Source organism: Ipomoea triloba, chromosome 15 (assembly GCF_003576645.1).
Source record: "Ipomoea triloba cultivar NCNSP0323 chromosome 15, ASM357664v1".
NCBI classification, from domain to species: domain Eukaryota; kingdom Viridiplantae; phylum Streptophyta; class Magnoliopsida; order Solanales; family Convolvulaceae; genus Ipomoea; species Ipomoea triloba.
The window spans coordinates 7,800,525-7,824,472 of record NC_044930.1 but is presented as its reverse complement, the minus strand read 5'-3'; the positions used below and the strand labels follow the sequence as shown (position 1 = coordinate 7,824,472).

At 36.6% G+C, this 23,948-nt stretch overlaps 1 protein-coding gene across 2 annotated transcripts; it reads right to left on the bottom strand.

Moving 5' to 3' along the window:
* Positions 1-828: 828 nt before the first annotated feature.
* On the bottom strand, positions 829-22,556 carry LOC116006564 (N-alpha-acetyltransferase 35, NatC auxiliary subunit). 2 transcript variants are annotated; one of them, XM_031246994.1, is made up of 16 exons: positions 22,257-22,556; positions 19,964-20,043; positions 19,686-19,841; positions 19,429-19,596; positions 17,788-17,938; positions 12,226-12,305; positions 11,520-11,795; positions 11,296-11,439; positions 9,759-9,893; positions 9,584-9,682; positions 8,168-8,224; positions 5,775-5,979; positions 2,076-2,194; positions 1,883-1,951; positions 1,480-1,578; positions 829-1,389 (listed from the first exon to the last, which is right to left on the bottom strand). In XM_031246994.1, the coding sequence occupies exons 1-16, from the start codon at positions 22,387-22,389 to the stop codon at positions 1,150-1,152; spliced, it is 2,211 nt and encodes a 736-aa protein (XP_031102854.1). In that variant the 5' UTR covers positions 22,390-22,556; the 3' UTR covers positions 829-1,149. The 2 variants fall into 2 exon arrangements, with proteins under 2 accessions (XP_031102854.1, XP_031102855.1); XM_031246995.1 differs by having other exon boundaries at positions 19,964-20,031.
* Between the last annotated feature and the right edge of the window lie 1,392 nt (positions 22,557-23,948).

Below are 23,948 nucleotides of genomic sequence, written 5' to 3'. Positions count from 1 at the left end.
TATTGATGATGTTGCCATGGTGCAGCAACAATAACTTGACAAGATGTATGATGGAACAATGAATGGTTGCTAAACAAAGCACTGAGACTAAAAGTATCCTTGTTCAAAAATATATGTTTTAAAAGACCATACGTGTGAAATAAAATTTAGAGAAAATTGTAATTTGTGTCTCTCCATAATCACTCCTGAGAATTATTAGAGTTGTAAATATTGTCTTTCAATTTTTAAAAACAATACATATATTGCCCCTCCCCTTAGTGTAAAACTGTAAATATTGCTCCTCCTGTCAATACAGGAAGGGCAATATATGTATCAATTTTTAACAATTGAGGGTAACATTTACACAACTAATAATTCAAGAGTGACATTGATAATTAAGATATTATAAAGGGATATAAATTACAATTTTTTCTAAAATTTAAAAGCATCTCTAGGAAAAAATTCGAAATAAAGACTAGCACACATAGCAAAATGTTTAAGAATTAAGATAATTTAAAAATTACATTGAAAATCATAAACAAAAAATATTGAACGTCAAATATTAAATATTAAACATGACAAATAAAATAAAGCGTAAAAAGATTTTTTCAAAAACATTTTTTGGTTTATGCTCAAGGATAGACGCACATAATATATACGCAACTTGATAATTCCTACACCATTATCATGGTTTCTGCAGGCTTTCAAAATGCATTGCTAACTAGTACACAAACCCAAAGAAAAAGAAAAAGGAAAGGAAATGATATTATTGCAACTGGGGTCTGGGAAGAAACATGAAATCATTAAAATTAACCAGACCTATATAATGTATTTCAAGAATCTGTAAAAGGACAGAAAGAAGACTCTTCTATTAATTAATTCTTTTACGAAACCATTGTATGTACTCAATCTATGATACATTATCCCGCAAATTCTAAGTTGCACATTATCAGTGAGGATATTCTTTCTGATTGCAGATAACATATCACATCACTCTAATGATCAAAAGAAGGAAACAGATTGGGGAAAGGGGGAATTTAACATTTAAAAATAAAGTAAAATAAAAGAGGGCCCTACTGTTACAGCAGCTAATGGGAAAAAAAAAAAATTCTCCCTCTAATACCCTTTTTTCAAGGGGATTAGAGAAAGGAACCTATGGCAAAATTTTTATCAAGATCTCTTCACAATAGCAGTAGCAAAGTAAGGATGGTGGCTGAATTCAAAGTAAATCTTGAGCGATGAGTCAAGGGTACCTAACCGGCTGATAAGATTCAGAGCAACACCATTGTGTTCTGCCACCTGTTCTATGCTTCGAAGTTCAGCCATTTTGACAGGATCATTAGAAAAACTGCTCCTTAGCTCTTTTGAGATTCTTTGAGCGTCCTTGAAGAAGTTATACATGGATACCGTCTATAAAATAAAAAGCATGGTAAGCTGCAAAGGCTACAAAGTAGATCTCAAAAAGAACAAATCCAATATTTATTGCCAAAGGTCACTCACAGATATGCGAGCATGAGCAGTTGCTTCCTTGAAGGAAAAATAAGATACATGATTAGGAAGGCAGGCTTTCTGTAGGAGCTCAAAGTGCTGCATAAATCTCTGCACAAAATGTTTAACCAGTAAACAACTTGCAACATTCATGATATTCGTGCTGTAGCATGTAACTATCTATAAACTAGAGCCATAAAATGTTAAAGTCCACATGCAATTTGCTAGAAGGTATCCTCAGACAGATATCATGTCCCTTACTGCAGAATAGAGTGAAATGGTGGGTTTTAGACTTTAGTCGAAACAGAGGAATTGGCAAATGAATTAGATTGGAGCAAGAAAATAAAAAGAAAGCAAGGGAAAACAAAATCTAGCATGAAAGTTTGTTCAAAATGACCTATGACAAATGGCATACCTCATGCTCAGTGTTGAAAGGTCCCACATTCTGATAGATCTTCTGTTCATTCCTCAAAGCTGCAAGCATCTGAGAAAAACCAAGAGACATTAATCAAAAAGTCTAAGAGAATACAAATCCTTACCCCCACCCGTCTCTCTATCTCTCTCTCACAGTCCCAGTGAAACACGGGAGAAAAACAAATGGATGTTACCATTGTAAGACCTTCAGCTATATATATCTGGCACTGGAGAAATAACACAACTGGTGGAAGCGGGTAATCTTTTGCCCCATCCTTCATCAAATCTTTCTTCTTCTTCCCTTTCCGCTTTACTGATCAAAAAGCTTAATCAAAATGAGAAATATAATAACATCTCTGAGCAGCAAAATCTGAATGGAATGATACAGAGAAACAGCTAGAGGAGTGGTTATGGGTATTTGGAAATGGGAAAAGGAAAATGGAGCTCCTGTTGAACAAATTAGTATTTAAAAGCATATCCCATCTAGTTAAAAATAGAGCATGTACAAGTGAAAACAGGTGACGTGACCCTTCAAGAGAAGTGTAATGCCAGATAACAGCCCAAAGAAGTGCAATAATAAAACCCCAAAAGTTCATAATATTTGAGCCAGTCAAGGCCCAGCCAAATCAAATATTATCCACGCATCTCAAACTTTAAAGTTACATTCTTTGACAAACAAAAGATGCCCATGGCTTGAGCTCTCAAATTTAGAGTCCCTTTGTTGGAACCCTAAGCCAGTTTGTCAATAGGCCCATTAGGTTATTGACTTTTCATGTATAAATAGTGGTAGTCTGTACAGTTCGTAACACAGAGAAATATATGAATATACTTTATTCTCTCACATATTCACATGGTATCAGAGCCTAAATCCTAGGACCTAATCCCTTCCGCCGCCGCCTCGCCGGAGTTCAGCCTACAGCGGCTGTTTCGCGTTCCACCTTCGGCCTCGTGGTTCTTTCTCCAAACTAACACCCAGGCCCCTTAGGAACGTCGTCGCGAGTCTTCGGCGCCAAACCCGGTCGCCGTTCACCGCCGCACGCGCCGCCGGGAAGTCTAGGAGTTTTCCGGCCAGATCTCCTCCCTCTGGTCGCCAATCGAGCCACCGCTGCCACCGTTGGTCTCGGCTTGAGGAGACGCTCCTAACCGCCATCTTCAGGTTTATCAACGTCGTCCTCGCCCTACACCTACTGAGGCTCCTATTGACTCACCCGGGCCATCTAAGGACTTGGGCAAGCTAAAGTATTTCCTTGGAATTGAAGTAGCTTAGTCTCAATGGTATAGTTATTTCTCAAAGGAAGTATGCCTTGGATATCTTAGAAGAAACTGGTTTGTTGGATTGTAGACCTGTGGATAATCCAATGGATCCAAATGTTAAACTTCTACAAGGACAGGGGGAGCCATTGCCTGACCGAGAGAGATACAGGAGATTAATTGGGAAATTAAATTATCTCACAATCACTCGACCAAATTTCTCCTTTGCAGTCAGTGTATTAAGTCAATTTCTTGAAAGTCCTTGTGATACTCATTGGGATGCTGTTGTTCGGGTTCTAAGGTACATCAAAAGAGCACCAGGGCAAGGTCTACCGTATGAAGATAGAGGACATGCTCAAGTTGTGAGATATTCTGATGCAAACTGGGCTGGTTGTCCTTTTGACAGACACTCTACTTCAGGTTACTGTGTACTCATTGGTGGTAATCTTATATCTTGGAAAAGTAAGAAGGAAGATGTTGTTGCCAAATCCAGTGCTGAAGTTGAATACCGTGCCATGGCTCTTGTCACGTGTGAGTTGATGTGGCTGAAGAATTTACTTCAAGAGTTACAGTGTGGGCAGGTTGCTAAAATGACATTGATATGTGATAACCAAGCAGCTCTTCATATTGCCTCAAATCCAGTCTTTCATNATGGTATCAGAGCCTAAATCCTAGGACCTAATCCCTTCCGCCGCCGCCTCGCCGGAGTTCAGCCTACAGCGGCTGTTTCGCGTTCCACCTTCGGCCTCGTGGTTCTTTCTCCAAACTAACACCCAGGCCCCTTAGGAACGTCGTCGCGAGTCTTCGGCGCCAAACCCGGTCGCCGTTCACCGCCGCACGCGCCGCCGGGAAGTCTAGGAGTTTTCCGGCCAGATCTCCTCCCTCTGGTCGCCAATCGAGCCACCGCTGCCACCGTTGGTCTCGGCTTGAGGAGACGCTCCTAACCGCCATCTTCAGGTTTATCAACGTCGTCCTCGCCCTACACCTACTGAGGCTCCTATTGACTCACCCGGGCCATCTAAGGACTTGGGCAAGCTAAAGTATTTCCTTGGAATTGAAGTAGCTTAGTCTCAATGGTATAGTTATTTCTCAAAGGAAGTATGCCTTGGATATCTTAGAAGAAACTGGTTTGTTGGATTGTAGACCTGTGGATAATCCAATGGATCCAAATGTTAAACTTCTACAAGGACAGGGGGAGCCATTGCCTGACCGAGAGAGATACAGGAGATTAATTGGGAAATTAAATTATCTCACAATCACTCGACCAAATTTCTCCTTTGCAGTCAGTGTATTAAGTCAATTTCTTGAAAGTCCTTGTGATACTCATTGGGATGCTGTTGTTCGGGTTCTAAGGTACATCAAAAGAGCACCAGGGCAAGGTCTACCGTATGAAGATAGAGGACATGCTCAAGTTGTGAGATATTCTGATGCAAACTGGGCTGGTTGTCCTTTTGACAGACACTCTACTTCAGGTTACTGTGTACTCATTGGTGGTAATCTTATATCTTGGAAAAGTAAGAAGGAAGATGTTGTTGCCAAATCCAGTGCTGAAGTTGAATACCGTGCCATGGCTCTTGTCACGTGTGAGTTGATGTGGCTGAAGAATTTACTTCAAGAGTTACAGTGTGGGCAGGTTGCTAAAATGACATTGATATGTGATAACCAAGCAGCTCTTCATATTGCCTCAAATCCAGTCTTTCATGAGAGGACCAAACATATTGAGGTTGACTGCCACTTTATCAGGGAGAAAATTGTATCTGGGAGTATTAAGACTAGCTTTGTCAATTCTGCAGATCAGTTAGCTGATATCCTAACAAAGTCTCTTAGAGCTCCTAGAGTTGGGTATATTTGTAACAAAAGCTTGGAACATATGATCTATACTCTCCACCTAGAGGGGGAGTGTTGGAACCCTAAGCCCGTTTGTCAATAGGCCCATTAGGTTATTGACTATTAATGTATAAATAGTGATAGTCTGTACAGTTCGTAACACAGAGAAATATATGAATATACTTTATTCTCTCACATATTCACACCTTTTCAGTCCATTGCTGCACACATCCCATGCCCACACTAATCACTAATGTCAACATGGTGTCCCTAGATGACTTAAAGAGTCTGTAACTGAGGTTGATTTTGTCAAGCTTAGACCAGTATAGATAGGACAGGATATTGATATTACATGGGTGTCACCCCCTAGATGCCTTATCAATAGAAGAGGTTAAAAAGAGCCTTAGAGTCTGCTGGTTAGTCTTTGGATACTGAAGATTAAGTGTATCATGAGGTAAATATGTATTGCAGACATAATCCATAGTTTCTCCCTTTCCCCTTATCCTCCTTGAAGGGGGAATAAAAATGTATCCAAAAATGCACTTGTGATTTGTAGACATTCAAGCACAAAACTTTTCTAGCTACAATATAGACCAATGGTGAAAATCATCAAAAGCCTTTTGATATGATAAAAACTCCTCCAATTCCTACTCAAATGCTTACTTCTGTGATTATATACATTTCTTCTCAAATTACCTACCAAGGGATGTGTCTCAAGGATATGAACTCGGACTGCCAAACCCACATGCTAAACACACAAGAAAAAAGGGAAGGGAAATAGTAAAATAGAAAGAAAAGCTGAAACAGCACATTACCATTTTCATTGCTTGCCATCAATCTGAAGTGTGTTTTTTCCGCAAGCTTGGTTAGGATCACATATATGTACCAATACACCATACAATACTCACTAGTAGAATATAATTCCAGATCAAAACCCAATACAAGGAAACGGGAAGCTATCCAGTATGTTTGCTCCTCAATCCACACAAGAATGTACTTGAATATCCTCATGCAAATATTCTGCAGAAGACCAAAAAAACAATGATGCACATCTAATCTTTCAGAAGTACATATTTATGGTTGTTTTTTGGATACGTATGTTGGATACAAAAAAAATTGTGGGAAACATTACTATAATGGGAGGCATAAAAACGCGATATATTCCTTTTATGCTAGGAAGCATTACTATAATGGGACACATAAAAACACAATTATGTCCTCATTTTTGTCTGGGAAACATAACAAAACTGGGAAATATAATAAAATGCATACTTTCTACACAACTCTATACACTGCCATAACACAGCCACATCTCTAGAAATTACTAAAAGAGAACAGATCTAGCCCAAGTGGAATAGTCCTCTACTCATTTTCATATGCCGCATGTGATAGAGCATGGTAACCATCATGATAACCCCTTATCTAAAAAAAAAATTCACAAAGATGGAACAGTAGACAACTGGGGAGGTAGAATATTAAAAGCACAAATCATTTTTCTCTGCACCTCCTTTTCATTCCCATTTCAAGCGTACAGGATGTAACTTTTAAGATAACTGAGATTTCTGGTTAAATTTACACAGCAACCATGTAAAATATCCTAACAGGGTGTTTGGTTGGAGGGAATTACAATTCCTTTCCTACTAAATTCCCACCTAATTCCGAAGGCAACTAAATTCCTTCGTTTGGTTGGAGGGAATTGCAATTCCACGGAATTGCAATTCCCTCATTTTCATGGAATTAGAATCCCATGGCCCCCCCGGGATTTTAATTCCATGGATTTTAGAAAGAAAAAAATATAACACTGAGACAAAATTACCCCTCCCTTATTTTAACCTAAAATTGATGTCTAACCTTCCCTTCAAAATTATAGTGTATTATTCTTCGACTTCCCTTTGTGTATGTTCCTTTAAATATTGAGCAAATACCAATTTTGGTTCCACGACTATTCTTTTAGTACCAATTTTGGTCCCACGACTACTGTTTTAGTGCAAAAATTGATCGCGCCGGTCACCCATCCGTTTAAAAAGTGCCGTAATCTAAAATTTTTAAAGGTATTTTTATCCTTTTCAATTCAATATCCCAATTTGAGCATGAATAAAGAGATTTAAGCCCTAAGATCAATCACAATTCACAGTTCTCCTCAAATTAAGGTAAAATGAGAAGGAAAATTGCGAATTTTGATCGATCTTAGGACTTAAATCCATTTATTCATGCTCAAATTGGGATATTACGTTGAAAATAACGAAAATACCCTTAACAATTTTAGATTTTTGCACGTTTTAAACAGATGGATGACCAGCGCGATGAATTTTGGCATTAAAACAATAGTCATAGATGAAAATTGGTACTAAAACAATAGTCGTGGGACCAAAATTGGTAGAAATTAAACATATGGACCAAAATTGTCATTTTGCTAATAGTCGTGGGACCAAAATTGGTATTTGCTCTTTAAATATTTATATGCAGCAACTATTCAAAATTTGCATTCTTTATATGCATTGTTTATATACAGCAACTTTCAACTTTCGTGAATATTCCTTTGAATTCTTTATTTGTATAACTCTTCAAAATTTTTTACTACCCAAATCAAATGCTTGTGTTTTTTTAGTTCAAGAGATAAGGTAGATGAGTGCTTTTGAATTTAATATGTTTTTTGGGGTTTGAATATGCAAATGGGTCCAATAGATACTTGTCATTTAACAACAACAACAACAACAACAACAATGGACATTTTGGACTTTATACAACTTATTCCCTCTCAATTCCAATGTATACCAAACATTGGAATTGAAATTCCCAATAATTTTATTCCTGCATACCAAACACTGGAATTTAAACTCCCACTTTATTCCCGCATTATTCTTTTCCCATGGAATTACAATTCTTTTCCCACCTAATTTCCTCCCTCCAGACTTCATCCAAGGACATAAGAGTAAGACAAGAGACTGATAATGGTATTTGACATTTGTACATCCAAATGGTAAAAGAATTCCAAGATGCACAAGAATACACAGATTTTTTTTTTTTAATACAACTGACCCTATTACAAGAATACAAAGATGAACACCCAGTCTTTTTTCTTTTGCATTTTCAGAAATTTTCTTTCTTATGGTACATAGAGATTTCCAATTTATAGAGTAATATAAAAGAATAATCAAGATAATTCAAAGACTTGAAAACTAATTTATTAAATTGGTAGGATATTTACCTCATCCGATAAATTACTAGAAGTTTCTCCAAACTCCTTTCTGAAAGCAAGTTCTAGCTGTTCAACAAATTAAATCAATAAATTGCACAAGGTTTCACGAATGGACTATATCAAGTTCAGATACGAAGGCATCAAAACTAAATAACTTCAATTTCAATAGGTGCATCTACAAATAAAATCCCAGAAATATATATGAGATGTTAGGATGTGGGAGTATACTAAGACTAGCTTTGTCAATTCTGCAGATCAGTTAGCTGATATCCTAACAAAGTCTCTTAGAGCTCCTAGAGTTAGGTATATTTGTAACAAGCTTGGAGCATATGATCTATACTCTCTAGCTTGAGGGGGAGTTTTGGAACCCTAAGCCCATTTGTCAATAGGCCCATTAGGTTATTGACTATTCATGTATAAATAGTGGTAGTCTGTACAGTTCTAGATACAGAGAAATATATGAATATACTTTATTCTCTCACATATTCACAATTATCAAGGCGTCCGGTCGGTCGAGACTGAACGCCTAATGTGCTCGCCTCGCCTAATGCAGAATACAACCCCAAAACTCCACAAAACATACATGGGTAGAATCTACACACTAAGGCGAGTCTACCGGTGTAATTTCCAGCCGGAGAAGTCGCCGGAATCTGCCTCACGCACCGGCGCGTGGAGTCGGAGCGGCGGCACGTGGAGGAGCGTGGTGGCTCCGATGGCGGAGTGGCTCGAGCTCCGGCGTCGTCCTCCTGTTCCGAGCAAAGCCCACTCCTCTTTGTGGAAACATTATGGAGCAAAATAGGGATGTTTGCATTAGTAGAGTTAGTGCTGATAGTGGGAGCAGTATTTCCAGGAAAAGAGTCCCTTTTTGTCTCAATTCCTATGTATATATATACATATATGTGTAATCAGTGTGTATTGATAATACATAGAAATATACAAAAGCTTTTAGTTTCACACTCTTCTCAAGGCTACAACTTCGTAGAGTAGAGTAAATATGGCTGATACAACTCCCTAGAGTAAAGTAAATATGGTTGCCTATTTCCAACACACATCATGCCTAATAGCCTATTCACATCCTAATTATTTTATATGGGAATATATATATATATATACATATATTACTCATCGCCTAGGCGGTCGACTAGTCGACTAGGCAGTCGACGGCATCTCGCCTAGAAAGTCTTCCTTGATAACTATGCAACAGACAATTCCATTTTGTTAAGATGTTATTAATATCTTAGTCATCATAATCTTAGCAAAAAGATGATATCCAATGTAATCAAAGAATGTTATTGAAAAGGGAAAATTACTAGATGAAAAAAATTGCAGAAGTATTAGGGATATAATGAAAATGTAAAAAGAAAAGGAGCAGAGAATCAACAATTGGCAAGACACTAGTATATTTCAAGGACAAAACTGCTCAACCTGTACATATATGATACGCCAATCTTGTAGGATTTTCCCAAGTTTACGTCTTTGCCATGCAAGATTTGTACAAAGAACCCTTAGCAAAGTGATCAATAACTGCAAGACAGATCAATTATTAAAAGATAGAATCTAAAAGGAAGTTTTAGGAGTGTCTCAAGAATCACTTATTTACCTGCCCAAGTTGGGAGAAAGTTTCATTCTTTTGGATATCATGGTCCTTAGCAGTTGTAGGTAATAAAGCTGCTTTACAGATCACAGCAAATAGAGGATCACGTCCATAGAGTTTCCCATCTTGAATTAGCAAATGCTGTTATTTACATTGTAGCATGAGAATGAGAGAATCCAAATATATTTACTTTCTGGAACATGTAACACTAAAGCAAGGCTACAGTAATGGCTAGTAAATAGCTACATGTATAAAGATCATAGATTGTGATATTAGATAAAAATTCCAGATCATAAAGCTTTAAAGCTTGAATAGGAGATGGCTTATGGCATTTTGCTTAATTTAATAGGAGGTTTGCAAGTTGCAACAACAAAAGACAGACTCATTGAAGATTGAATAAATTATAGATATTCTGCTTTTGTCTATGCAGAATAATTAGGTTAGGAGTTTTCTAAATTAAATAAGATTTATTTTAAATAATTAAGTGTAATTATATTAAAGATCTCGGAGTATTACTTTCTGCAAAAACGGACTCAATCAAGAGTTTTTTTTCAATAATGTGGCAAGTTGTGGTGCATCATTGGATATAGCATCTGTTCATTGACAGTGTCAAATATTTTCTCAAAAATTAAACACTCAGACTAGTAACGCACACGCATGACACATTCTGACACACTCTGACACACTCATGGGCACTCAATCATGTTCAAAAGATGCACATATCTTCAAGAAACTACTTTGATACATAATTATGTAAACCTTAAATAGGATTTTAGATATCTCCATCATGGAAGTGTCAATAGAAGAGATTATAACATTTAAAATTAAGAAACGAAAAAAGCAAAGCTCATAACAAATCCAGAAAACCTTGAGTAAGGAATTAGTAAAATCCCAAAATATAGAAAAACATAAAAGTAAACTTGGCACTTGAATGGTTTCTTGACCAATAAAAACTTGCCCAACTTCACTTACTAACACACTCTAATGAATTAATGATGACTTTTCCTGAAAAGATAATCTGAAAATTTATCAAACATCATACACACTGAGATGCAAGAGCGCAAGAATTATCTGCATGATCTCTTCACCATAGTATGATGCAAAGTTGCAAACTTGCACAAACTAAATCACAACTTTATAGACCTCAACTAACTTCATTCCCAATTCTATTACCAGCTTCACACCCAGGCTAAACCAATAAATGATGCCCCAAGCTAAACTCTAAAACTCAAATGAAACATTTTGCAATGAACTGAAAGATATTTTCTGCAACAAGATTGTTTATTTCCTTCAAAGTACAAGGTGTGTCATGTAACATGCTAAAACTGTCTTGATAAGAAAGAAAACAGCAACAAATAATGTAGACAAAGATAGCAATAGAAGACAGCCTTCAGATGAAATATTTCAGAAAAGTTATAAATATTCTGCAGTAAAAAAGAATTAATCCAAGAATAAAGTTTAAACAAAACTTATAAAAATTTTAATGAAATAAATAAAAAATTCAAACAAACAACAATGTTCCTCAGGGAATGATGAAACTGACCTGGAGATGAGCTCTAGCAACTAATTCAGGTTGCAACTTTTGAAACTCGACTATAAAGTGCAAAACACCTTCAAACACAGGATCCAAATTGTGGGAGCATATAGCATCTAGCTCATTAAGAAGCTTTCTGAAGTAATCAATTGCCTAATGGAAGGAAAAACATCTTTCAAAGGGATAAGTTACATAAATCAACCAAAAAGATTTTTGAATTTGTTTACATTCACCTTTTTCCAGCTTAGAATCTTAATTGCACGAGGTGGAGCTGGAGCTGATAACCTACTGTTTAAAGTAGAATCAAATCCAATAGGTGCACAGCCAGAGGCAGTTGTTTTATCTTCTATTGCATCTTCAGGCATCTCATATGCATTGTTCAAACTCAGGAATCCTTCCATTTTAAGCATGGAATCTATCTCTTGTAAGCAAGAAGCAATATGTTTCTTTGCCAATTCAAAGCCTCTGCCTTGAGGTCTCTTCATATTTGTCAAAACATGGTAGAAGTGCTGAAACCACAGAGCACATACAGGAATTGTTACCAAGGAAAATGTGGTCTTTTCACAAAAACGTATATTCCATTATTCCCAATGTTATTTGCATTGTTAATATCATTATAGCTAGAGCAACTGGCCATACAGCTGATTTTCTTTCCTTCATATTTCATTAACATTTCATATTCAAAATCAACTAGTTTAAAGATTGTGTTACCAAATCAATGAAAGTAAGATGAAAAAGCTTCTAATTCAATGAAGAATGTATCAGCCTGGTCATCATCATTATCAATCTTCTATAATAGCACTAAACCCAACCTAACAAAAAGGAAGCATGTTCATTAATTTCGTACTCCGTGAATGCACAGGATGACAATCAAGGCCTCAGGTAATATATGGGATCTAACACAAAGAAGAAGTAGAAAAAGAAAACAGAGAATAAGACCTTACGAAAGCGTAAGCGGCATAATAAAGCTTTACAGAATCCTTCTTCCAGATCAAGGACAGCTTGTAATGGCTCTATATCTGCACAAAATGAGCATTATGACTCTATCAGAAGGTTACAGATTGCTGACTATGAAACACTCAAAAGAGCAGAGTTTTAAGAGGCATAACCTCAAGAACTATTCGCACAGAGCATAACATAAAGTTAACAGAATCAACACATTTGAAGCAGGGATACAATTATATCACATAATGAGTACATAATATTTGCCAAAAGTTCAACAAGTAAATGCAGCAAAAAAAATAATAATAATAATAATAATAACAATAAAATCAACTTGGTAAAGAGAGGGGGAAAGAACTAGCCAAAAATGATTTTTAGTCTAGATACTGATAAGGGCTCTGTCACGAGCACAAAAATGAGGAAAAGAATGAACGAAGAACAGAAGGGAAAATAACATCGGGTTTGCTTGAGAACCAAAACTCCCTTGTCCCTTAGATTGGGATTAAATTTATGCCTCCTATTTGATGTAATGAATTGCCCCTTATTTAGGACAGTACAACGATTCTAACGTAATTGAGAGACTAGTATGCTAAGTACTATGTAACGATTTGTAATCTACCCAAACTCTGCAATTGTAATTAAATTATGACTTCATCATAGCTTTCTCCCATGTTAAGGCTTCCCTTTGGTTGGTCTGCTCTTGCGTGAATAACTCTGCCCCCAAATGCATCATTACTCCCCTCCGGGGTATCAAGCTTATCCTCAAACTTGAAATTTGGAAACTTGTCTTGAAATTCTCACAATGCTTCCCATGATGCATCTTTTTTCTATTAATCCACCCACTAAACCAAGACTTCTAGAGTGTCCCTATTTAGTCTTGTACAAAGTACTGCTGTTGGTTGGAGCAAGACTGAACCCTCCATTGTTGGTGGAAGTGGGGAAACTACATTAGGAGGACCCTTGTGACTCTACCCATGAAATCACTACCTGAAAGTTTAGCAAGAGACCATCGAAAAACACCTTGGTTGGAAGCTTTTTGAATGGAGTGGACTGCTGCAACTTTATCCTGTTCTTCTCCTGACCATAATGCTTCCTTCCCATGCAGGAAAAACTTCATCGTTAAAGCATGGAAATCCTACCAAATTGGTCCCAAAGTGCTAAGAACAACAAGAACCAAATAAAACCCAACAAGTGAAATCAAAAATAGATTAACAAGGAAAGAATCAGCTCCATGTTGGATCAAAACTTGTTCACAGGATCCTGAACTTGGCAAGTGGTTGCCATTTGGCAACAGCCATCTTCACCCCTGATTATGGGCAGGTTGGCAACTCTATTTCACGTGTTGCATCAATTAAGTAATGAGTACTTCCGGAATCAATCAATGCTAGGAGGGGCCGCACCACAATTGTGACCTGGATTTTCATCATTTTGTCAGTATCAACACCACTAATGGCATGCAGGAAAATTTCTGCCACATTAGGTTCCTCAACTTTAGGCTAAAAAATATCTTTTTCCTCCTCATTGAGACCCAAGACGCAAAAGAGGTGTTTGCAATGGTAACCTCTGAACCACGTCTCATCACAATTGAAGCTAAGTCCTTTAGATTTCCTTTCCTCTTGTTCGGCTAGAGATAATCGACGAATGCCCAGTGTCTTTGTAGTAGGTTTCAAAGTAGGCTATGATTTTGAATTGGTGATGGTGATCATGTTACTCCTTGTTGGAGATGACAGACAAGAAGCAGGGTACTTAGATGTCCCTGTTTGCATCAATAGAATTCTGCAATAAAAATCCCAAGATGTATTCATTGCCTCTGCCAAAGAGCTTGGGTGATTGCATTATACATCAAAGCCCTCACCCAATCTTGCAGTGAAGAAATCAAACTTCTGATCAACTCACATGGAATCTGCCCAGGCAAGTAAAAGTTGGAAGTCACTGATGTAGTCATCAGCATGTTGAGACCGTTGCTTCAGATTCACTAATTCCCCTAAGGGATTATTGCTTTGAGGAGGACCAAAGCACAATCTACAATAGTTTTTAAAGATTCCCCATGTAATATGTGGTTCATCAAGTAGGATTTGGTAGTACCATAGTTAAGCTTCCCCCCATCATATCGAAGGTGCCAGTCCAACCTTGTCCTGAGTTGGTGTATAGACATTACGAAAGTACAATTCACAACAGTGGAGCCAAATTAGAGGATCCTCTTGGCCCAAGAAGGAAGGGAACTCCATCTGTGTGTATTGGGACCAAGGAATGGACTCATTGACTATGAGTGGTGTGGTTGGATGGATGAAAGAAGATGAAGGCGGTGTTGGATTTGGGGTGGTGTTTATGACTTGAAGGAAAGCTGTAAGTAGGTGTTTCAATTCGTTTATGAACTTGGAGAGTTCATTGAACTCGTCTTTGGATATTGCATTATGGGAAGTTTGATTGCCCATGATGCCAACAACAAAACCAAATGATAAGTACTCTTGTCACAGGCACCAGAATGAAGAAAAGAATGAATGAATGAATGACAGAGGGGAAAAATAAAGCTGGGTTTGCTTGAGAGTTGAGACCCAAAACTCCCTTGTCCCTTAGATTGGGATTAAATTTCTGCCTCCTATTTCATGTAATGAATTGCTCCATATATAGGACAGTACAATGGTCCTAATGTAATTGAAAGACTAGTAAACTAATTTAACTATCTAACAATTTGTAATCTAGCCAAACTCCATAATTGTAATTAATTTATGACTTCCTTCATCAGAGCTTTCTCCCATGTCATGGCTTCCCCTGTGTTGGTTTGCTCTTGCATGAATAACTCTGCTGCCGAATGCAACAGATGCCAACCAAAAGAAACAATTTGACAAAAGAACCATTTAAAGTAACCTGCTGTACAAGCAGAAACTAGCAGTGTAAAGCTGCAAGGAAGAACATTAAGCACTAATACACAACCAGAAGGTGGCATATAATTGCACTGAAGAATAACAAAAGAGAGTAGAATAAAATTGGTAAAAGATGTCTACTACAATGGAAGAACCGACTCAGAATCCTTGAGCAGTTCAAAAATAAAATACTCAACTAAAATAATCTGCAGTAACTGCTAGGAAACAACTGCAGAGGGAAATTAGAAGTCTTAATTTGAGTCGAAACACGGGAATTATGGTATAGGGTACCATTCATGGTACATTTTCCTGTGTTGTGCCCATGGCCAAAGAAATGTACCCATAAAATTTAGGCTTATTGGTGAGAAAAATATCCAAACTTTGCAGCCTTGCAGGTTGTGATAGTTATGGCCAAACCTTCTAAAGTTTGTAATTTAACACCAAAACATGAAGCACTGTTGCAATTTTAGAAAAAATTTCAACTATATATATCTAATAAGATCAAATCCAACTTGAGTTGGTTTAGTGTTTTATAAAAGAATTATTCTAGTTCAGTAAAAACTCCTTTACTTTGTCATTAAATATAATTTCGTAAAAGCAATGTTGCAGAAGGTGCTAGGCACCCATCCAGCGCTGGATGGCCACCTAGGTACCTAGATAATATAAATATTTATTACAGAGTATATTTTTGGCTTGCATTTTAAAATCCCCATTCAAAGAAGCAAACCAGAGGTCTTTAAAATGCCCAATCAGAGAAGCAAACCAAAAGTCAATTGTCAAAAGCAAAAAATGCACAAAAGCCAATGCAGGTCTTAGACTCTCAGTTTGTTGAAGTTGAAGAGGAAAATCCAAAAGGGAAAGCCTCACTACCTCAGTCCGGTGACCTCAGTCAGATTATGGTGAGCAGCAAAGGGAAAAGACAAATCTGATCTCCCAGGCAATGGCAGAAGGCAGTTACAAACGGAGTGGGCAATGGGTTGTGAGCTTGTGGCGGTCGGCAACTCAGCGAAACTGCAACTATTGTTGCGAGCTTGAAGGGTTTTTCACTTTTTCTTGTTCGATTTAAGGCTGTCTACTACACTTCTCTTTAATTTTTTTGCTACTTCCTCGTTTAGGGCTGTTTCACTCAAAACTATGTCATTTTGAGCAAAACAACCCTTATAAAAAAAACAAAAAACAAAAAACAAAAAAAAACAAAAAAACAAAGAAACAAACAAAAAGCCTGAATAGGCTTTTAGTTGACTAATTGGCTGACTCGCCAACTAGTCGGACAGGCGAGTAAATTGTCAAGTAAGTCCATATTTCAGTCGGCCTAGGCCCTAGGGTGCCTAACTAGGCAGTCGCCTAGGCCAAGTTTTACAACACTGCATAAAAGAATCAATTTCATGTATAATGATCATTTATGCTTGTTGTATAGGGTATGTTAGTAATTTTAATGCAGTAAGTATGAAGTATTTCAATGTTATCATTGACATGAGAATATCAACCATTTTCTTTTATGCATAACAAACATGTAAGTTAATTCATATCATATTGATTTTTTTCTTAATGGGGTTACAAAATTGCCTAGAATTCTGCCAAAATTTTCAATTCAATTCAATTTTAGTACTAAATTACCATCTTTGAAACTTTGGCTATAATTGTCACAACACTCAAACATTTGGATTTTTTTAACAAATTACAAATAAGCCTAAAATTTCCCCTTATATTCCAGATAAATATAGAGTAGCACCAATACAGCATCAATTACAAGAAGAAATTCCATCATGTGCAATATCTAGACATCTACATGACACTACATTAGGGCTCACAATAGCAATACCATATATTTATATCAACACAAATAAGCCATTAAAGCATTGTAGCATAAATAATACAGAGTAGAAGATTTTTCATGCATCAAATCTAGAAATTACAACATTTTACTATTCCACTTGTTAAGAATCCCACATGGATAAAATAAGAGAGAAAATATGAGTTTATAAGGCTATGGGTTAGACTAGCTAATTGGTTGGATTCAATCTTTTAGTGTGGTTTAGTCCATGTGCATTATAGGCCAGTTGAGTGACCCTAACCCAATATTAAATTATAACATGGTATCAGAGCATGTTCGGTCCACTTTGTTTTCACCCGGTTATGGGTTGGTGGCGTGCGGTCCACTTCGTGTACACCCGGTTATGGGCGGTGTTCGGTGCACTTTGGTGCCGTCCAGAGCTTTCGCTTCAGGGGAGGATCCGATCCAATTCCAAGTGGTCAACCGGTTAGATTCAAAATGGCCCGGTTGTCCACTTGAAGGAGAGTGTTAAGAATCCCACATTGATAAAATAAGAGAGAAAATATAAGTTAGACTAGCTAATTGGTTGGATTCAATCTTTTAGTGTAGTTTGGTCCATGTGCATTATAGCTCAGTTGAGTGACCCTAGCCTAATATTAAATTATAACACCACTAAACATTTCACTATCAGATTGCCCGAGTAAGAAGAGAGAAAAAGGGGCACTCAACTAATAGTATGAAAGAAAACATATATGAAAGCAAATTAGTTGTCTCCCAAATCATAAATGCCAATCATAATTTCTCCTAACCATTAAACATCTACAAGCAACAATCTAAGATTACCAGAACGAAGACGTGTAGGCCTTATAGCCTAAATAATGTTAAGTTAAATCTCATCAAGATAAATGATTCAATGACTACCTTCTAAAACCCTCTTCTTAACTGATGGAGCTTTGCAAGCCCGTAATTGGCGAGAAACCATTTCCTCTACTGCATGCAGCATTGTTAGGCATTTGTCATCGCCGTCCACTTTTAATGGCAAGCCATGCGCCATAGTGAATAGATCTTCTTCCTGCCAAAAAAAATCAAGAATGAAGAATCAAATGCTAGTGAAAATGTGAAACCATTATTCATGCATAAATTAAGCATGCATCCTCTATTGCTTAAATTGCACATCTCTTGTAGAGTTCAGCCTAGACCTCACTAAAGTTAATATCTAAAACTAACAAAGTGAACTCCAAATGAAGTTCTATGATAATTATGGTTCAGCAAGGGCAGCACATTCTCCATTATATTATGAATAAAACACAACCAAGGATAAAATGCTATTAAGACCTAGATCACCAATTTCATTGCAAATCAGAGAAAAGGGGTTCCATGAAAAGTCAGTTATAGATTTTTCCAGTTGGAGAGTTCAGAGATATATCAATTATCTTTAAAGATAACCAATCTCACCAGAAATAATACAATTATATCGGTATTTCTATAATTTGTTTCTTCTCATTTTCCTTTGCATAATCCCAAATTTCTACTAGAATGCCGACTACTACAACACAATAGTTCACTGTCTTTGCCAATTCTTTACTTTCTTCACTCCAAGATGTCTTTTTTCTCTCCATATTATACTAATTTCTAAATGTACACATTTCCCTTTATGTTCACTACTCATAGTCAATTTCAAATTTCATTTCCTTGATGATTAACAATGTTTTCCATTTGTTGAAATGAAGGGATTGAAAAAGCCTGGCAAGTGGCAAATAGACCCCACCCGTCAATTAGGCAAAAGCAAAATATGTGAGAAACCAAAGAAATAGAATAGAGAAAATATGTGATTTTATTAACAATGATAGATTACACTTAATTGTCTCTCTGTGTATATGTGTATTTAACAGTATAGAGATCCTATATTTATAAGAATATTGAGCTAAACCCACTACAACTAGGAATAAGAAACCAAGCCTATTTCTACTAGGAATAGATAGGACTAGAGTTTCCTATTATTTAACACTCCCCCTCTAGCTGGAACACCTAGAAGTTCCAAGCTTCAATAAAGACAAACAGTCCACCTCACTCAAAATTACAAATGAAAATTAAATGCAACAAGAGGATAATAGGGCAAGATGGCTTCAAAAGGCAAGGCACTATGCACAGCCATTGGAAATGAAGAAAGTGTCAAGGACAGAGCCAAACACAAACAACCTCAAGATAATAGGCAAGCGGCAAGCCCGTTAGGCGTCCAATCTCCACTGGCAATGCCTTAACAACAATGCATCACTCACAATCTAAGTGCAGTTTCTTCAAGTGCAACTTGAATGAAATCCTATAGACAACTTTAAAGAGATGTAAATATGGTGAAGCATGAGTTTCTTTCAAAAGGATGATCTCTCAGACACTCAGTAGAGTGCACTATGATACAAGAGTAAAATGAGAAGTGAGAGCCATAACCGGAACACAACAGCCTAACCACTTTGTTGTTCCACAAGTCCTTATGTGTAACAGTTTATTTTATCAAGCTATCTACCAAATATACACAAAATAGTCAAGGTTGCTGGAGTACTTTACTTCATTTGTTCGTGCCTCTGAGACTGTCAAAACAACTGCACTGCAAGTAGCACGCATGACTTGGCAGTAAGAATGTAAGACTGGAAATGATGATGTTCTATCAGGCCTTAAAAGATAGATGCAAGAAAAGACAGTTTGTGCTAGTGCGTGACCTTTATGCCATGTTGCCTGCAACAAGATAATACAGTGTTATCCAAAAGGAAACTTTCTACAAGCTACAATGAACTAATTCATCAATTTAGAACACTAAGATGCACCTCACAAGCAAGAAGATGATCCATAATGTCAATAGTGCATTGAACATCAATAGTTTTGTCAACACTCAGAGGAAGAGGAGCAGCACCACACTCAATTGCTTCATCAACAGAGTAATATGAACGAACCATACCAGAATCCATCTTTGGATCCATTATCTGATTATAATCCACAAGACATTTAAGCAAACATCAACAGAAAGACCCATAAGTTAATAGTGACTCTAAGATCAAACTATTTACCAAATAAGAAAAGACCAAACATAAGAATGTGAAATTACCTCTAATGCTGACATGGCAGCAAAAAGATTAAAATTTTCTCCATGTACGAGTTCTCCATCCCCAAGATCTGTGACCACATCTACAAAGTGTAAGTGATATTAAAAGTATATCACGCTATGAAAATACAAATTTTTGAAACCCCTAAATAAGTGTACTTCGAATATGTCATTGAGGTAGAGAAAGAAAGGTATAAGATTAGAGTAGATATTGAAAAAGATAAGATAACTTGTATCTTAACAGTTGCCAAGCACAATGGAAAAAATGGATCCATGTAGACAAATCTTATAGCAGGACAATAGTCAAAGTGAGTTGGTTATTCAATATTGAAAACAAAATTTCATGTTGGCCTTTTCTAGCAAGCTTATTTTCTCCATCTCCAACTGATCTTACTGAAGTTTTGAACCACTAAAGCTTAGTGTTTTCCCCTTCCAAATCTTTGTGATCACAGAGGTACAAATCTTGCAATTGAAGCATCATATACCGCTTAGTTCTGCAAACACTGTTCCACTTTAGTTATTAATCAACCAACTAATTTCCTAATTCAATCCAGTCCTTTTTATGTGTATGTAGTTTTTTATCATCCATATCTGAGGTACAGGCTGTACAGCATACAAAACAATTTACAATTTTTTAAAATGCACAGTTCAATAAGGAATGTAACTTGATCCAAAATATATAGTGTAGTTGAAACCATGCTCCAAATATAAATTAGTCACTTGTAGATATGCACATGACAAGTAATTTAGGCCCTGACAATGAATTCACAAAAAATAATCCAAGTACAGAGAGAGAACACATTAATTCCATAACCCTAATCAATCACTCAGTAGAGCATGTGACATTTCAAGACACAAATTTTCTGTCTTTGATTTCCCCGACTAATAAACCTATTTCCTGTTTACCACATTGCGTATGGGCTGTTCTCAACTTTTCAGTCTTACTAGCATTTAAAACCAAAAACAAAACAAAACAAAACCCAAACAAAAAATTTAAAAAAAAAAAAAAAAAAAAAAAAAAAAAAAAAAAGGCAAACAAATAAGTATTGGTTTGGCCTTACAATAATAAACATTAGATGGCGAGTGTAGAGAATTATTTGTAGAGCCAAGCCAAACTAGACTGGGAAGGACTGAGGCTTAGCTGAGTTGGGTGTGGTAGGAAACAAATGGATTTCTTACAATATATGCAAGTAAAATTTCAAAGAAAAACAGCTACCAAATGACTTTGCACAAGTGAAGTGTGCAAGAAGTGAATTTTGTGAGAGAAGAATTAATGAAATTAGAAGCATAGAAAGAAATCCTTACTTGTGTCAATATNGAAAATACAAATTTTTGAAACCCCTAAATAAGTGTACTTCGAATATGTCATTGAGGTAGAGAAAGAAAGGTATAAGATTAGAGTAGATATTGAAAAAGATAAGATAACTTGTATCTTAACAGTTGCCAAGCACAATGGAAAAAATGGATCCATGTAGACAAATCTTATAGCAGGACAATAGTCAAAGTGAGTTGGTTATTCAATATTGAAAACAAAATTTCATGTTGGCCTTTTCTAGCAAGCTTATTTTCTCCATCTCCAACTGATCTTACTGAAGTTTTGAACCACTAAAGCTTAGTGTTTTCCCCTTCCAAATCTTTGTGATCACAGAGGTACAAATCTTGCAATTGAAGCATCATATACCGCTTAGTTCTGCAAACACTGTTCCACTTTAGTTATTAATCAACCAACTAATTTCCTAATTCAATCCAGTCCTTTTTATGTGTATGTAGTTTTTTATCATCCATATCTGAGGTACAGGCTGTACAGCATACAAAACAATTTACAATTTTTTAAAATGCACAGTTCAATAAGGAATGTAACTTGATCCAAAATATATAGTGTAGTTGAAACCATGCTCCAAATATAAATTAGTCACTTGTAGATATGCACATGACAAGTAATTTAGGCCCTGACAATGAATTCACAAAAAATAATCCAAGTACAGAGAGAGAACACATTAATTCCATAACCCTAATCAATCACTCAGTAGAGCATGTGACATTTCAAGACACAAATTTTCTGTCTTTGATTTCCCCGACTAATAAACCTATTTCCTGTTTACCACATTGCGTATGGGCTGTTCTCAACTTTTCAGTCTTACTAGCATTTAAAAACCAAAAACAAAACAAAACAAAACCCAAACAAAAATTTAAAAAAAAAAAAAAAAAAAAAAAAAAAAAAAACAGGCAAACAAAAACACAACAAAAGAAAAAAAACCAAAAACGTAGATACGTGTGTGTATAGGGAGAGATAGACCTTTACAAGCAAGCTGGAGAAGAGGTGAAACGTCGGCCCAGACGGTTTGCTCCCCAGAAGGAATGGTGTGAGGGAATACCGGTAATTCTACGTTTATACCTCTTTCGATTTCATATCCACTCCTGTCCGCCATGTCTGCTGCTTCTGAAAGCCTATACTACGCTCGTAAGAGAGAGAGAGCTGTGAGGTTTGAAATCTATATGGAAGTCTCGGCGTCAGCTTTTCTCGTAGTCTTCACGCTTCGCTTCACCACTGTAAGAGGGAGAGGGAGAGAGAGACAGAGTGCGCGGGCCGTCGGGACCGAATGTTTGATAGTGTAAAAATAGGTCGGATCCAAAATTAGACAGCTTTATTTAAAAGTAATTGAAAACTTGAAAAAAAAAAATCGAAAAAAGATTTTTAAAAAATGACTCATTTTTTAAAGAAAATAATTTATTTTTCTAATATTTGAACGGAATTTAGAAAAGGAATTGTATTTTTAATGATTGGTTTATTTATATGTATAATATAAAAGCTCATTATATTTTTCTCCATAACTTTTTAGGGCGAGAATTCTTGTGCTTTGTGCATTGATTGTTGGATCTTGGAAAATGTGTGGCCATTTTCCCTTGTCGATGCGTCGATCGTCGCAGTCCGATTGTTTAAAGGACAACAGTGATACTGTTTTGGTGGGACAGACTTGTATGGGCGACATTGGTCTCTGACATTTAACTCATACTCTTTGTACTTTTGTAATTTTTTACCATTTCATGTCTATTCGTTTGCAAGTTTCGGTATTTATTTTTGATGAATTTTATTCTTTATTATATTTCTAACTGTCTTTTTATCCAATTTTTTAACCTTATCTCATACTTCAATTGTCCTTCCGATGCCTTTTTCCCAGTGACATTGTGTTTTTAGTGGTGGTGTGGAAGGAAGTAAACGGAGATAGAATCCCTGACTGTCGCTCTCTGAGGATGGCAAATTGAAGAGATTTGGACAAGATTACTAAGGATGCATTGACAATTGGTAATAAAAGAGAAAAAAATTCATGATGAAAATAAGCATCAATCTAAGGCAATAAGCAAAGAGTAACAATGTAAACAAGAGGATTGGATTGGGTTTCCTAGTTCTTGCACTGAATGATCTCACGGTTTGGTCGAGTTAACAACACATGACCTCTAAGGAAGCTTGATAAGCTCCCAAGACACCTATATATTTAAGTATAAATAGGGGTGTTTTATAGCATTCTTAACATACTTATATGATAATCTTGTGAGATTTTGTGCCCCGAAGGACCCGGAAAGGTGCATACACGCATGTAGGTGGCGTGGCAGCTTTCCAGTAGCTGTCCACGCCAGCCTTCACGCGTGTAGGTGGCGTGGACCGAGCACTACGCGGAAATATTTCTAGGGCGAAATTTCGGAGACTATTTAAGGCACCTTGATAGAATTTCAGAGAGAATTTTTGGAGTCCGAAATTCCCTAGTTCCACTTTCCATTTTCTTCTTCATTTCTTAGTTTTTAGGATAGTTTAGTCTTGCAATTTCACCTTGTAAATGAAGACTTGAAGCTTGGATTGAAGAACTCATTTCATTTACTAGGTGATTTCTATTTCAATCTTATTTATTTTTATTATCTTGTTCTTAGATTGAATTAGCTATTGCTCTTGAATTCTTGATTATGTGTGGCTAGTTTAATCTAGGGTTTGGAT